Genomic DNA, 16512 nt, shown 5'->3' with positions numbered 1-16512 from the left:
CAGGTGATAGAGTAGGAAGGGCAGAGTTGGCTCTGTCCCTCTCTGACTACCCAATGGCTTTTCCCAGTTGATGGCTTCTGGCATGGTAGCCAGCAGAGAAAGGCTCCTCATCTCTTGGGGGCCAGGTCACTAGGAATTTGACCATATTTCAGTAAGTATATAAAAGGAACAAAATGGAGTTGTTTTTCTTTATTTGAAGTGGAGGGGTAAGTCATGAGGGAGGGAAGGCAGCCATGGAAAGACTGGGAGGTGAGTGCAATCGGTGTATGATGTGAAATTCTCAAATAATCATTTAAAAATGATTTAAGAAACAAAGAAAGAAAAACAAAGAAAGGGAGAGTGAAAGAGATAGAGAAGTAGATAGAAAGATAGATAGATGATAGATAGATAGATAGATAGATAGATAGATAGATAGATAGATAGATAGATAGAAATCTTTTTACAAAGTACAACACAGAAATAAGGTAAAAAGGAAAAGCAAGAACTAGAGCCTGGCTACTTCCTTATAGCATCAGCTACCAAGTCAGAAATGTACCACTTCCTATGATCCGAGAAAGTAATTTTGTTATTGCTTACCTAGTATAAGTTGAGTTCTTTTCACTTGCACCCTAAAGTATTCTGCCTGGTTGCTGAGCAGCACAAACGTTCATCATCTGATGAAACTTTGGGAGCCAGTGAGATTTGGAAAAGATCAGTAAACTGGTCTGTGGTGAGAGCGGGTGATAAAAATGGAAGCAATGCTTTTATCAAATAAAATCCTCTCCTCAAACTCACTAATTTGCATTAATTCTGACGTAAATATTAGAGAAGCCAGCAACTATGCTATTTTCCTCCAGCAAAACTGAGTTCCTTACAAAGCCTTAAACTCCAGATTTTCTAGGACTCTTTGTGAGTGTCTGAAGGAAGTGAGCACTCTGTGAGTCTTTTGGAAAGCAGTAAAAGTTGCAAGGCCAAGCAAAACTGTACTTCAAGAGAGAAATAGGTTGCACTGCTTCAGTGATGAAACTGTCTTTGCACATAAATGCAGCCTTTCACCTTATACATCCATGTGCAGGAGCACCTGAAATATAGTCAATGACCCCACAAGCAACCGTCCCCATTGGCTTTCAAGGCAGCACTATCAGAATCAGGATCTAACTCATTACCTTCAAGGAGATGCAAGGAAAGTGAAGATAGTGTAGGATTTTCCTGGACCACGTGGAAGCTTCTGTGTTTAAAGAAACCATGGCTTGAAGTTTTAAATGATGTTTAGGAAGACATTTGTATCACCTTTCAGAGAAAAGAGAAACCCACTCCTAACGTAATTTAACAAGAGGAAGGATTGCACATGACGTTGCTTTCTTGATAGCTGTGAGGTCAATACATTTCTCTACTCAGAGCTTTACAGTGTCTATTATAAGACAGTTGAAAAAGATGGGTTATTTTTTGAGATTCAGATCCATGGGAGAATAAGGTCCTCAATAGCTTGTCTCTGTGGACAAACTTGAGGCTACCTGGATGTGCTACGGGATATTTGAATGCTAACGCTGTTTGAATGACCTCAACTTTGAGACATGACTTCATCATTCCTTCACTGCTGATAAAGAGAGCATCATTGGTACAGACCTTTCCTCAAAATCCTCTTCTTTGGTTTGAGTGTGAATGAAATGATGTGCCTCATTCCCTAAGAGGGTCTTTTGGGAAATCTAGTATTTCTTGAGGCAAGCCTACCTTCTTCCTACAAAACAAGCAGTGAGACCTCTAAATTAAGTAACTAATTCACGTCCTAATGAGGCAGAGTGTTTAGAAGTTGTTCAGAGGTCATCAAGTGGAGGCTGAGTGTCAAAGGCGGGATACAGGTCACTGTGTCTGGACCACTCCAAACTGCAGCATCCACACCACTGATGCTTTCTTACTAAAATCAGATTTTGAGTAAAACTGAGGTTCTTTGTCAATTAACAAGTTTGAGTTATTTCAATTTCCTAAGCAATATCATTATACTTTACACACATAATAATAAAATATAAAAAGCAGATAAAATTCAATGGAATTATATTTTAATAGTCTGTTTAAAGAAGTAAAATTCCCACATGATAAAATAAACTAAATAAAAATTGGCATACATATGTGTATGCGTTTGGAGTGAATTATTAATTCATAGTTTTATTTATATTTTCAACTATGTCTTTGTCCCTCCAAATATTAAACAGTTGAAATGTTTAAAAAAAGCCCACTGTTCCATTTTGCAGAAGAGTCCTTAAGATGCCACATCATGTCATATCATGGATCATTTCTAATATGACTTTAGAAAACTAGTAGTCAAATTTTAGAATCTAACCTTATCCATGCCATAAAATATCCAGCAAATTTCTTTAAAGTTGAAATTTCATTCCATATGCAATGCATTAAGTTCTACTTGAAACACAAAACAACTAAATGCAGTGCCCAGAGTTTAAAAGCCAGAAAGGAAGAGAAGATGAATAAAAAATAAACTAGTGAAAGCCAACTACAGTTTAGAATTTAATTAATTTTCAAAGTGCCAATATTGGGTTTATAGCTTTGACATGTGTAACATTGTGGTGCAGTGCTCACAGTGGGCAAAGCGGAGTGAAGGGAACATGAGAACACTCCGTGCTACAGTCATAACTTCCCTGTACACCTCAGATATTCCAAACACAAAGGTTGTTTGAGTCTTCTTGAAGTTTTTAATAAGGCTCAACCATTCAACACGATTTCTAAAGTACACATGTACTGTTCTTTGTGCTAGCAGCACAATGCTGAACAAATGGACCCATCCTTACCCTGAGGGAACTAAGAGTCTAGCAGGCAGGGAACACATTAAACAGTCACAAAAATGAACATGAGCTGTAGTGCAGGCTGCAGTAAGTGTTCTAAAGGCAGAGAACATGAGGCGAGAGAGTGCAGCACTGAAAAGCCCCCTCTGAGGGGACAGCACTTAGTAAAGGCCTGATAAGTGAGGAGAAGGCCACCAGGTAGCAGTCCAGGAAGAGAGAAGAAAGTACTTGTCAGTCTGAAGGCATGGAGGTTCTGGAGCCTGTGCCAAGATGACCTAGCTTAGAGTGGAGAGGAGCAGAGCCCGCTGAAAAGCCAGCTACACAGGACTCTGCGGTCTGAGTCCAGAATTTTATAGTTTTCTGAAGAACTTCCAAAACCATTCATATTTGTTACTTTTCTGTTGCTGTTATTAAAAAAATAATAATCAAAGCAACTTATGGAGGAAAGAGTGTTTTTTGACTATAGTTCCAGAAGAAGATTCTATTAATGCAGGAGGCATGGCAGCAAGTAAGGCCACTGAAGAAAGTTGAGGGCTGTATCCTCAAAACCAAGCAGGGAGTAGAGAGCAAAGAGGGAGAGGTAAGGGGTTTTAAGTGCTCAACGCCCACCTACAGTGACAAACTTAAACCCCTCAAATAGTGTGACCAACTGGGGACCAAGTGTTCGAATAACTGACCCCATGAGGGACCTTCTCACTCAAATGGCCACACCTCTGGAGACCTTAACCAGGGGAATGGGAAGAACCAAGTGAAGCTCTGGAAAGATGGCCATGGGGTGAGATCATGATGAAAGAGAGCATGATGATGGTGCCAAGCCATAACTTCACTTGGAAGGTGGAAGCATGAGGACCTCAAGTTCAAGATCACCTTGGGCTACATAGAAAGGTACTTTTTAACAGCAACAACAAACCCACCAGCATTATTCTAAATCACCGTGGCTACTAATGTGACGTGGATCAGAAAGATCAAACCAAGCAATTCACTTCATGTGTTCTCAGTTATAAGGTAAAATTGAAAACGAAAACTTTCTCAACTTCCAAGTATTTATGTTCTAAAAAGACTCTGGCAACTCTAATGGCACAATTTCAGGTGTGCATGCCACTTTTGTAGAACCTACCACCCTGATTCTAAGCAGGGATGATGGTGCTCCAAATAATTTTTGAACTCACTTGGGTCTGAATCTTACCTCTTAAATGCTTGCAATTAAACACAGGCAAAAGCAAAAGCTCAAGACAGTCACCGTTTGGTGTGGAGCATGGTGAGGTGGCTGCAGCAAAACTTTCATCCTCCCCCAGCCTTAGGAATCTCATCTTTCCTAAGGCAAAACAATCTTACTTTCTGTGTCCAATTTTCAGGACTGACAAAACATTATTGACACCTCACTAGGGCCATCTTGGCTCTAGCCCAAGCCTAAAAATAGCAAACCCCAGGCTACAGAAGACTGTATTTTTCAACCCTTGTTTAAAATATACAGTGTTAATGGCCATCCTTGATTACAGTACGCTGAGTCTGAGGGCACTGGCATGTTGCCCTCTCTGACCTAGAAAAAGAAATATGTCTTTCAAGTTTGATTTAATTTGGTGACCCTCCATAAGGCTTCATAAGCAACCTGCAGTGGCATTTGCAAGTGGTCTAGAAACTTCACCCTCGGCAGACACCTGAAATTTTCAAGTTTGTAAGATTGGACAGTGTCTATCACCTCACTAAACATGACGTAGATCCATGTTAAAAGACTATCAGGATCAGAAGAACAGATGAAAACTTGGGAAGAAGGGGCTCTCATACAGGGTCTGTATGTGAAGGCTAGAGATTAACATCAGGGGCCATTCCTGAGGCTCTGTCCCCTTGTTTATGAGACAATGTCTCTCTTTGACTTGGGACTCATCCATTAGCCTAGGCAGTGAGCCCTAGGCATCTGCTTGTATATACTTCCCAAAATTTGGGATTACAAGCACGTACACATTTGTTTTACATGGGTTCTGGAGATCAAATTCAGGGCCTTGGGCCTGCACAACAAAAACTGTTTGTGCTATCTATCAGCTCTAGATTAAATGTGTATTAAAGTATACAATTTGATAAAAAAAAAAACAATTGTATACAAAGCTCTGTGAAACAAATTGCTTTCAAAATAACTTTCTGGCCAACTGATCCCTTTCCCTAAAAACTCCCCCGCTCCCACCATCAATATTTCAGGCCAGTCTGGTAGCCAGGATGCGGTAAGTCTGCCCTACCACAATCAATAGCATCTAGAGTATGCCATGTGCCATAAATTGGAACAAAGAGTGGCTTTTCCCAAGAATCTGGATTTAGAAGTAAGAGATTCTTGCTCAATCTGTCTGTGCTCTTGAATAGAGGACACGTAAACACTAAAACTGGTGGCAGTGGCTATTTTTGACCATTTGGGCAAGGAAACAGAGAAGCCAGCCTGCTGCAGAGAAAAGATGAAGAACACCTACCAGAAAAGAGGGAGGGCTTCCTGCTTTCCCAATCACAGGATACTGCTTGATTCCCACTTATAGCAGTTTATTCTTATGCTTCAAACCCACAGAGACACCACAGGACCCTTCAACAGCTTCCAAACCAAACAAGCCATTATTAACACTTCAGGTCTTTCCATTGTATTTAGTCTCAAATGACTGAGAACCACTTTGTACAAATTCTATAAGCCGAGAGCTCTGAAAGAATTCAGTTTTGGCCTCTCAAAGCAGTTAAGCAAATCATAATCAAAAAAAGTATTTTTAAAAAGCAGGGAGAGAGAGAGAGAGAGAGAGAGAGAGAGAGAGAGAGAGAGAGAGAGAGAGAGAGAATGTGTTAGAATTTTGGCTACAATAGTAACGCTATAGTTTCTCTTTGTTCAAAGATCAAGACATGAAGCCCTATATGTATTTAAGAAGATTGGAAAGAAATTAACCAAAATATCAATAGTTATGTTAAGAAAGAAAGATCATTTTTCTTCTTCTTTATATTCCTCTATTTTTAGAAGTAATTAACTACTTTTAACTTAAAAAACTATAACTCTAGGGACTGCAGTGATATTTTTTGACCACAGCATGACACAGCCCGTTCGTTATATTTACTGTTGTAGAAACAGCATCTAGAAAGCACTTCCCCTTAAAAGTCCACAGAGAAGAACAATGCTACTTTCCATAGACCATTACTAAGTTTGCCTTACCTATCACTTCCTCCATTGCCTCTTATGCAACCTGCACCGCACCCATTCTGGGCATACAGCCTGTCTCTGGAGTCCACTCTTCTCCTCTCCCTTCTCTCTCCAGCCCCTTTGCCACTTTGGTGCCTGAGTTCCTGCATCTCCGGACATGCAGACTCATGCTATTTCTTGTCAATTCTGGATTTTTTCCCCTTTTTTTGGATTAGTCTATGATGCAAACATTTGTGACAGACAAATTTAAGTACATTTAAAATAAAATATGTCTTGGTACAGTCCATGTAGGAATGTTTTGGTTACAGCATTGGGTCAATCACAAATAAATGGAGGGGAAGGCAATGTCCATAAAACAGGCATTGTGAATATCATAATTAGCAAATTGCCTTTAACAGTTCAATAACATACATTTTTTGCCATAACCTTGCAAAATGCTCTGTGAATAAAAAGAAACAAATAATTTACTTAAGGAAAAAAAAATGAGTTCCTTTGGAACTATATATCTGTTTACTTAATTTCCTCCAAAATCTTAGCAACTTTCATATACTGAATTGGGCATCAATAGCCAGCTATTTTCTGTGGCTTATTTATATAGTCCTCTCAACCACTTGTGTGGTAGCTAATCTTGGCGGTCAACTTGACACACCCGGGAGAAAGACCCTCAACTGAGGAGCTGCTCCATCATATTCATCTGTGGACATGCCTGTGGGGCTATTTTTGAGATCCTACCTGAGAGAAGGGTGCAGAAAACTGTGGGCAATATTGTACCTGAGCAGGTGGTCCTGGAAAACATCAGGGAGGCAAGCCAGTGAGAGGCACTCTTCTATGGTGCCTGCTTCAGTCCCTGCCTCCAGGTTTCTGCTTGAGTTCCTGTCCTGGCTTCTCCCACTGAAGGACAATGAACCAAACCCTGTCTTCCCTGAGTTCGTTTTGATCAGTGTCATCAGAAGCCAGAAACAATACACTGTGAAGCAGATCTTATGACCTCTTTTTACAGAAATAACGGGGATAAATTAATCTTTGTACACAAATTTAAAAGGCTGCCATGTGGCTGATTATACAGGCATGCCATTCTGTGTTTTCCTGCTGCCAAAGTTTATGGCCTTCAGGTTAGATCTCGGTATTCAAAGGGTCCTAATAGGCAACCAACCTATGTGAGAAGTGTAATGGTAACCTAATGTGGGTAAATGGCAGTGGCATTGTATAATGTGGGTCTTAGGGTTTTATTGCTGTGAAGAAGCACCGTGACTGCGGTAACTCCTATAAAGGAAACCATTTCATGGGGCTGGCTTACAGTTCACAGGTTTAGTCCATTATCATCATAGAGGGAAGCATGGTGGTTTGCAGGCAGACATGGTGCTGAAGAAGGAGATGAGCATTCTACATCAGCAGGCAGCAGGAAGGGAGTATCACACTATATCTGGCATGAATGTTTGAGACCTCAAAGCCCGTCCCCTAGTGACGCACTTCTTCCAACAAAGTCACACCCACTCTAACAAGGCCACACCTCCTAATAGTGCCACTCCCTATGAGCCTTTGGGGGTGTTTTTATTCAAATCACCACAATATATTTGTCTAGTTAATTTTACCTTTGTGTTTTCAATACAAATACACACTATATAATAAATTACAACACCATACTACAACATCACAGCAAAAATTCTGGTCAGTGATGCATGTCAGTGGCACTTATTTGTAACTGCTTACAAGACTCACCCCTCATATATAAAGAAGCACAAAACTTGTCGCCAGGATATACACGAAATATAAACAGGAATAAATATCTATTGTGATTATTTCACTAGTGAGATGCAATTGCATAACTCACCGTGGAGGAAGCACCTGGGAGATACATTAATATTGTGTCCCAAGGATCAATAGGACCATTTCTAAAGAGGAGGGAACTCCATTTTCCTTCTTGTGCTTTTCATAAATGTACAGTCTTCTGTATTTTTAGCAATTACCTTTTATTTCTTTATTCTAAAACAGAAAACCTTAAGGCAGCCATAAGGACTCAGGAGTTCGCAAGCTTCAGTCATGAGGTGAGCTGATCACTGACTGATGTTTGCAGCATTCCTCTTGACTCAGTCACTGGTGAGTCATTTCCCGTCCTCCCAGTACCACCACCCTGCCTTGTTTCTTTCACAATGGAAAAGGTAATTTTTTTCAAAGGAAGCTGAAATCATTCATTCACTAGCATCAAAACTTCACAGAGTTGAGCAACTTGCCCAAGTTGAAATAAAAGTAGGTTCCTGTCCTTTCCAGACCCTGAGAACTGGACAGTCTCCTGAAAAACCTACAGCTGACAGCTGACTAAGTGCCATAGGAGATGTGAGTCCAGAACACTGGGAACCCAGAAGGAGGATGAACCCAGCCTGGGGCCAGCAGACTCTTCCTCAAGACAGCATTTAAAACAGAGACTTTGCAGATAAATAGGAGCCTTCCCTGCTAGGAGGGGCACCTGGGCCTGGGAGGAGTGCTTCGGGGCCAGTGTTTAATAAGGCTCAGAGAAAGAAAAAAACACATGTAGGCAATAATGTCATTAAAACAGCCATCTAGTTTTTGATGGGACTCAGAGCAGGGTGCGTAGAGACAAGATGGGATATGAGAGAAGAAAAATTAGGCCCAAAAGCATATGCCGGTGATTAGTTAAGTAGGTTAAGATGCTTGCATAGATGAGAAAGGGTAAATAAATTAAAATCAAGTTATTGATATAGACAAATAGGAAAAATGGTATAAAATAAAAGCATGTACATGTGAAGTTATAAAAATCAAAAGGTTGGATACTAAAGTGTTGGCACTAATCACCTCTGGGTGGTAAAATTATGAATAATTTTCTCTTTGTTTCTGTGCCTTCCAGATCTTCTGCAGTAAGCATGCATTATTTGGCACTTTGGATGGAGAAGAATGTGTGTACTAAAATAGAATTCATAAGCTGGGCTTGAATCGTGACATCCTAAAGACTTTGGATTTTATTTCACAGAAAATGAAAGATTATTCCAGGTATTCAATTAGGGAAGTTGGATGCACAGACGTTTGCAGAAGAGGCAGGAGGGACAGAAAACATGACTGGAGTAGTACAGACAGGACTTATTAACTACAAAAGGAAAGGATAGACATGGGAAAGAACTCCAGAACTCTGGTGTGGGTGATTGGTTCTGTACAGTTATTGGAAGCCAACAAGCATAACAAAAAGGAAAAATGCAGAATGATGACTTGTTTCTGTATGTGATGTGTCTGGAGGACATTCTGGTAGGTGTGCTACTAAGAAGTTTGGAATATGAGCTTGGATGTAGAAAATAGAGGGGCCTAAGAGTACATTTGTGTAAGATATGGAGAAGCCTGAGATTGAGTGAGCTCAACTGGATAAAGCAGAAAGTAAGCAGCACCTTGGAAACTGCTGAGTTGAAGCAGTCACTGGCATACTCAGAACCAAGCGTCAGAAGTAGGTGAAATTCTTTCCTTCTATTTTAATTGACGTATATGATACATATTTCTGAGGCACAATGGTATATTTTAATGTTTTGTGTATACATTGGGAAGTGATCACATCAGATAATATTGATCTGTCACCTTAAAATTTATCATTTCTTGATGGCAAACATATTTAAATTCTTCTCTCCTAGAAGTGGAAAGAGTTCTTTGGATAGAGTATGGTCAGACCTGGCCTAGAGCAAGGGTGTAGGGCTTACTACAAGTCTTCAGTTGCTAATAGACTGTAGAACTCAGTCTCAGTCTACATGGGAAAACAAGACAAGAGCAAAAGCATGGGTCAAAGAAACACTACTGGCTGTCTGCACTCAGTGATAAGTAGGAGGGTTTTTCGAAGTTCCTGATGGATCCTTCTGAGAAGGGCTCCTGGTCTCTGGATAGCCAAGACTGACCTACAGCAGAGCTATGGTGAGATTCCAGACAGTGATTCCAGACCTCTCTGACAAACAAGGAGCTTTATGTCAACAGAGGAGTTCCTCATGTCCCATTTAACCCTATATTTCAGCCCTTCCTCTAACCACATAACTCCTCACTTTATTCCACCAGTTTCTCATGGTGTTGAGACCTTCAACCCCTCGTGTTTCCACCAACTGCCCCTAACTGTCTTTATCTTCTGTCCTCTCTGCTTCTGCCAGCTTTAAGCTCCACGTTCAGTCATATACTGTCTCCTTAGATACAATTCATTTGCCATGTTATTGTTATTAAACACATGGATAACCTTCTCCAACTCAGTTTAAATCCTCTTCACTCGTTCCATGCCTTTGTTGTGCCAGAAAAAAAGACAATCTATTGACTAGTCTCAGTTTAAATCTATGACCAGAAATTTGAAATATCTGGTGACCCCTAAGCTTGCATGGTTCATCTACTTGTCTGTTTCCTTTACCAGTTCATGCTTTTTCTCCCTGACAACCTCTGTTACCTCTTTTACATCCACATTCAGGTGATGGTTTTTCTTGCAGTCTGGAGAAAACTGAAATACTCAGAAGAGAAGTTCAAAAGACAACCACCATTTCGGCGATCCATCTTCTAGAGCCTGATTCACATCTTTGCTCTCTCCACATTCCTCTTAAAATAATGTCATTTCTATATTCTGTCTTGCTAACATCACTAACTTTTGTCTATTGAGTCATTCACCTTTCCGTGTAAATGTCTTATTAATTTTTAATCTATCTGTCTGTCTGTCTATTTATTTTTTTGGGTTTTTGAGACAGGGTTTCTCTGTGTAACAGCCTTGGCTGTCCTATAACTAGCTCTTGTAGACCAGGCTGGCCTTGAACTCACAGAGATCCACCTGCCTCTGCCTCCTGAGTGCTGGAATTAAAGGCGTGCGCCACCACTGTCCAGCTACTTTAACTCCTTCTTGACCAGACTGCCTTCATTTCTTCTCTTCCTTTTGAACAAAATCCTTGAAGAATCTATATTTACAGTTCCCAATTTTTGCCTCTAAGCCTCTTTTATACGCATTCTAGTGCATATGATCGATACATGTCGATAGTTTCATTAAGTCTCTATGGCCCTTTATTGCCGAGTGCAGTCAGTTGTCAGCTTCATTATACTTGACATTCCCGTTCCTTCTGAATCACTGGTTTCTACTGCATTGTATTTCAGAAGTCTCCTCCTACCTTCCCTGGAAGGCTGTCTTGCCCTCCTTTGGTGGTTTTTATTTTTCCTCCTGACTTGCTAATGCCAGAGGGCTCCCAGGTTCAGTCCTTGTACCTCATCTCTGCTCTACAAACACTCCTGGGAGATCTCACTCCATCTCAGACTTAAAAAAGAAAAAAACACAGTCAAATGCTGGACAACCCCAATGCATCTCCAACCAGACTTCTTGAAACTCTGAACTTACCCACTTCTCCAGCATATCTAGAATATCTGAAACATTATCCATCATGATGCTTTCCACACAACTGCCCTTGACAGTTCAAGCTTAGTCAAACCCCAAACCATGTTTTATTTTTCTCTTTCTTATCAATACCAGAAATAGTTCACCAGGAGATCTTATTGGCTCTGAGTCTGAACACTTACCACCACCTCCAATGCATTCATTCAGGCCCCTATCATCTCTCACCTAGGTTACCAAAATAATGTACTAATTGATGTAACTGATCCTTTTGAAAAGCAAGCCAAATTATTATATTCCATTTTCAGCACTCAAGCTAGGTTCCCCATGCCATTCAGAGAACAACCCAAACAACTATCAAGAGCCTATAAGGTTCTATTTCATCTGACTCTCTTTATCTCCAGAATACTCTTCCAGTAGCTCACTGCACGTCCACCATGCAAGGCCCACTTACTGTTTCTCTGCCATGCCAAACAGGTACATAAGACTGGCTGGCCCCACTGCCTGGAACGTCTCCCTCCTGACGTTCACATGGCTGACTCCTCCACATTTCCCACACCCCTGCTTAATTGTTCCTATTTAACATCTTGAAAGTTCTGCTGACCCCCATTTCAGCCCTTTTGAAAATCACTATCACCTTGACATGTACAAACCATATTTATAAGGTTATTTTCTGGTTCTTTCCTCATGGAAACTCAAACTCTAAACATGAAAACACTTTCCAGACCCATTCCTTGTATGCAGGAATTGCTCAGTTAACAATTAATAAGGAGAGAGTCTATTCCTCCTACCTGATTATTCACAGATAACTCAAGGTTACCCACTGTACTTTGATTAGCATTTATCCTGTTTCGTGTGTGTGTGTGTGTGTGTGTGTGTGTGTGTGTGTGTGCTCAGTATTTTTTGATGGACCAGTGGCCCATAGAATATCTTAATTTCTTTATATTTGATTGCATTTCTTCATCTCTTTACCCTATCAGAGTTTGTTCTGGATGGGATTCAAGTTTACAAACAGGGTAAATTATCACAAGGCTAATATTGACATATTTTGCAAAAGTGAGCCCCCATCTATGTCCTTTTTGGCAAGCAGCATGGATCTCTAGTGAGCACCCCATCCTGAATATCACCTATGTGATGAGTCAGAACAGAAAAGCCTTCTTACCTTTACACATCTGATACTCCTTGCTGGAGCTTGTTTCTAAATAGAAGCATCCAGACTTCCCCAAGCTGTTGCTCCTGGTGGCAGCTAAATCAATTGACCAGATTGTCGGTTCAATGTGTTTGTTTACTAGTTGAAGACTGTATTAAGGGCAGGATTATTTCATGGTGTTTGGTTTCCTGGCCTTCTTCCAGCTTCTCTCTCTCTCTCTCTCTCTCTCTGTGTGTGTGTGTGTGTGTGTGTACAAAATGGCAATGTCTCTCTTGCTCTGAAAGAGTGTATATTCTGAGATTTAAATTGACTACCCTTAGTGCTCTGTTCTTCAGAAATTTGCTATCGTTACTGATTGAACAATGTAGCCTGAATTTAGTCAAGTGCCCACCACTAATAGCAATGCCCAAAGTATCTTTACCCCCCCCCCCATATTTTGCTTCCAGTTACAGCCTTGGCCAATGCACTTCCCTTTTTTGCTCTGTTATTGTCTTGCAAATGAAACATGTGCAGCTCTTTAAGCAAGTACAAAAATAAAATATGAACATGTTCTTATCTAAAATGCCACTTTCCCAGTATTCTTTCTGGGTTGCTCTTCATTAACCAAAGTACCATTGTCACAGAAATTATAATACTCTGTAATTTTAGAGACAAGTTCTACATTCTCTTGACCACCCAAATGCCTGGTTTCTAATTTAAATATTCAAAGGTGACATTCAAGTCATTTATACAAGATCTAGTCAAGATTTCAGTCCATGTGTCTAGGGTTAAAGAAAACAACATTTGCCAATAGGAAAGGAAAAAAAAAACTACAAAATTGTGAGATTGTAGTAAAAAGATTTCAAAAAATGTTCCACAGCATGTTATTTTCCTTCCAGAAAATTCTAACACTATATAATTACTTTTGTATGGAAATGAATAATGTAAGCCTCTATTGCTAAAAACAGCTAGACAGAAACATCCAAAGTAGACAGGCCTTTCCTGGGAGGAGATAAAATATTAAACTGGAAAATATCTGTATGAGGGTGTCCCACAGGACAATGCTCTCATAACCCAGTATAGAGTTGCATGGGAAATGAAGTGACTTTTCATCTCTGTGTCAAGATTAGAGGGGGTCCCATGCTTCACACAGATTCTGTAATATTGATGGCATCCCAAGCTGTCAGAGAAAAAATATCAATCAGAAATGCATATAAAATGCATTTGGTTAAAAATAATGGCAAAAACATCAGTTAAGTTCCTTCTTTTTTGGCAGAAATGCTTTGATAAAGAAAAACTGAAATAACACCTGCATGGAAATGAAAGTGAAGCTACTCTCCCAGTTCAGAAAACAAAAATAAGCAAACAAACAAAAAACAGGCTTCACTTTGGTGGTTGGCAGAACTAACCCCAGCAGATATAGTGGTGGGTTTATATGTCAAGAAAATAGAATGTAGAGACTTGGAACATAAAGCCCCTCACTGGCTTCTGTCACTCCTGTTCTCAACAACATGGTGTGTGTGTGTGTGTGTGTGTGTGTGTGTGTGTGTGTGTGTGTAAAATTGCTCCCAAAGCCTGAGAGCATCTAAATAAAACTAGAATCCAACAGCTCAGTGGTGGCCGCGACGTTCAGCGGGGGTGGGTGGCTGTGTCTCACTTCCCAATCCCACTCTGCCCGCCTTTTGCATGATTTCTCGCTACAAGCTCGCAATTCAGGTACCTAAGCAGGTTCTTTCTTTGCCCAGCACGGAGGACCTTCTAAGGACGTTTTATCATGACCAGTTTCCATGCTGGCAACATCTCATGGCCCTTGGTGAACAAGCTGACCCACCCAGCCAGTCCAGCTGCAACCAACTAATATCCCCACCGTCTTTGTCCCCAGCTCCAGGTGAGAGAACCCTAGCACTCAGTAAAGCCTTTCCAAGTGAGTAGCCCAAGGACTGATGGTCAGCTAGTGGAACAGCCATGTTAGCCTCCTCCAGGCGTAAACCAGCCACCAGTGAGCTGACCGACGACAATCAGGAGCGCTCGTCCTGTCCTCTGCACGCCTCCACCCCCCACGACTCAGACGGTCCCCAAACTCCTGGGTTCAAGCAGCCAGCCCCCATGACTGCCTCAAGGTTCAGCACCTAGGACAGCGGACGGCGGACATACTTTTCGCCCCAAAGGTTCAAAAGGCCAGGAATGAGATAGTGACGCGCAAACCCCGGCTGCAGGTGTCCCACCGTGCGCCCTCCCGCACCGCTCCCCCGCTCCCCGGAGCGCCCACCTCCCACCCTCATCTCGTTCAGGACGGCCTCCCGGCGTCTTACTTTTCTGGCTGGAGTAACCCGGGTAATAGCCATAGTAGCCAGTAATCCGCAGGATCCGGTCCTCGATAGTGGCTACCCCGTTGGGGGCCGCCTTGACATCCATAGAGAGCGCGGGGCGGCGGCTCCCGGCGCCGCGGGGCGTAGATCAAAGCGCGGGGCCCGGGAGCTGCTGCAGGTGCTGCCGCCGCCGCCGCTGGTGCTGATGTTGCAGCTCGTGCTCCCGCGCCCCAGCTCTGACTCCACCGCCCGGCGCAGCTCCGGCTTCGCATCACAGCGGCGGCGGCAGCGACGGCGGCAACGGAACGGCCCCCACTCCGGCCGGCCTCTCTGTCAGTCTGGCAGCTCTCCGCCCGCCACCAGCTCACTGCTGCCCAAAGAGCGCCCCCTCACCTCGGACGCCCACCCAGGTCTGGGACGCATGTGGGCGCCCCACCTGGTCTTCGTCTTTCACCATTAACCCTAGGGCCGAAAGTAGACACCCCAAAGCCACTTGAGTGAAGGGCTGGTCACCAGGTGCTCAGGGTGAACAGCTGTGGGTAGCAGAGACCCAAACAGAACTAGGGGGTAGTAATTCAAGAGATGCTCTCAGTAGTTCAGCACTTCTGCCCCTACCCTGCGTTTCTTCCACGCTGCTGCCCATTTCACCTTGAATCTGAGGATATGAAAGCATTCACGACATTAATCCTTGCAACTTGTCTAGAAAACCAAAGATCCTTTTTTTTTTCTTTTTGCTAATTGGAAACCAAATAAATCCCCAGCAGGTGGTGTGCAGAGTGATTATTCAGGCGAACACAAAGACTTTAAGAGTTCTAGTCCTCGCTGGACTCTCTATCCTCCAATAAACAAAACAAAGGCTAGGACCATGCACCTGAGCACAGCACACTCATCGGTCCAGTTCCAAATATCCAATAATCTAAGAAAAAAGTACTGTCTTCTTTTTTGCCACAGACATCAAAAGTGAGGCCTTTCAAATTGTATCCGGGCATGTGAGTTGTTGCTACAGTCTAAAGAGAAAGACTTTCTATCTTTGCAGAACATTCTTGAAGCCCTATGATCAGAGTGAGCAGTTGCTACACACATGTGCCTCTTCCTTGTTGATGAGAGGTCCTGGGGTTGGGTGATCGCACGGTGCAAACGACTACCCTGCTCCTAGTGTACAGCTACAGTCTCATAAACATTGGGCTTTCAGTCTCCACTTCCCGTGGGAAAGGACATGGAAGAGGAAGGGAGACTGCCATCAGCCTAGAGGCTGTCAGATCCACCTTACCCCAGGACGTCTTCGACATCCCTGCCAATTGCCACATTTCTGAAGACCATGGAGTGCAAGGAGCAGAACTATGAGTTTATTTCCCAGCTCCTTTTAAAGGCCTCCCAATATTCTCTTCATTGTGTGTGGACTCTTAAGAACAAAGAACCCAGCCAGGCAATGGTACTGCACATGCCTTTAATTCCAGTACTCGGAAAGCAAAGGCGTGAGGATCTCTGAGTTCAAGGCCAGCCTGGTCAGCACAGTGAGATCCAGATCATCCAGGGCTACACAGAGAAATCCTGTCTCGAAAACAAAAACAAAAAAAAAAAACCACCAGACCATACCAACCAACCAATCAACCAAACAAACACAAACTAAAACCAAAAAGAAAAAACCCCAAACAAACAAATAAATAAAAACAAAATGACAGAACAAAGACATGTGCCAACTATTGCCCTAAGGTGATGAGGGCTCAAGTGTGTGAAAAAAACAGCATTACCTTTCACAGTGGGCTGGTCACCTTTGTTCAGACACAAAGATCTGTAGGGCATCT

General features: G+C 42.2%; 1 protein-coding gene across 1 annotated transcript in view; it reads right to left on the bottom strand.

The window, feature by feature from the left end:
• The window catches only part of Slc35f4 (solute carrier family 35 member F4), a 226852-nt gene extending 211722 nt beyond the window's left edge, over nucleotides 1–15130 (bottom strand). Inside the window, exon 1 of the mRNA XM_026783271.1 lies at nucleotides 14711–15130. Coding sequence (XP_026639072.1) covers nucleotides 14711–14813 — 103 coding nt within the window. The 5' untranslated portion in view covers nucleotides 14814–15130. The remainder of the gene's footprint in view (nucleotides 1–14710) is intronic.
• Nucleotides 15131–16512: the final 1382 nt, after the last annotated feature.

Source organism: Microtus ochrogaster, chromosome 17 (assembly GCF_000317375.1).
Source record: "Microtus ochrogaster isolate Prairie Vole_2 chromosome 17, MicOch1.0, whole genome shotgun sequence".
Lineage (NCBI taxonomy): Eukaryota > Metazoa > Chordata > Mammalia > Rodentia > Cricetidae > Microtus > Microtus ochrogaster.
Note: the sequence above shows the minus strand (reverse complement) of the source record. Positions and strands in the feature narration are given on the sequence as shown.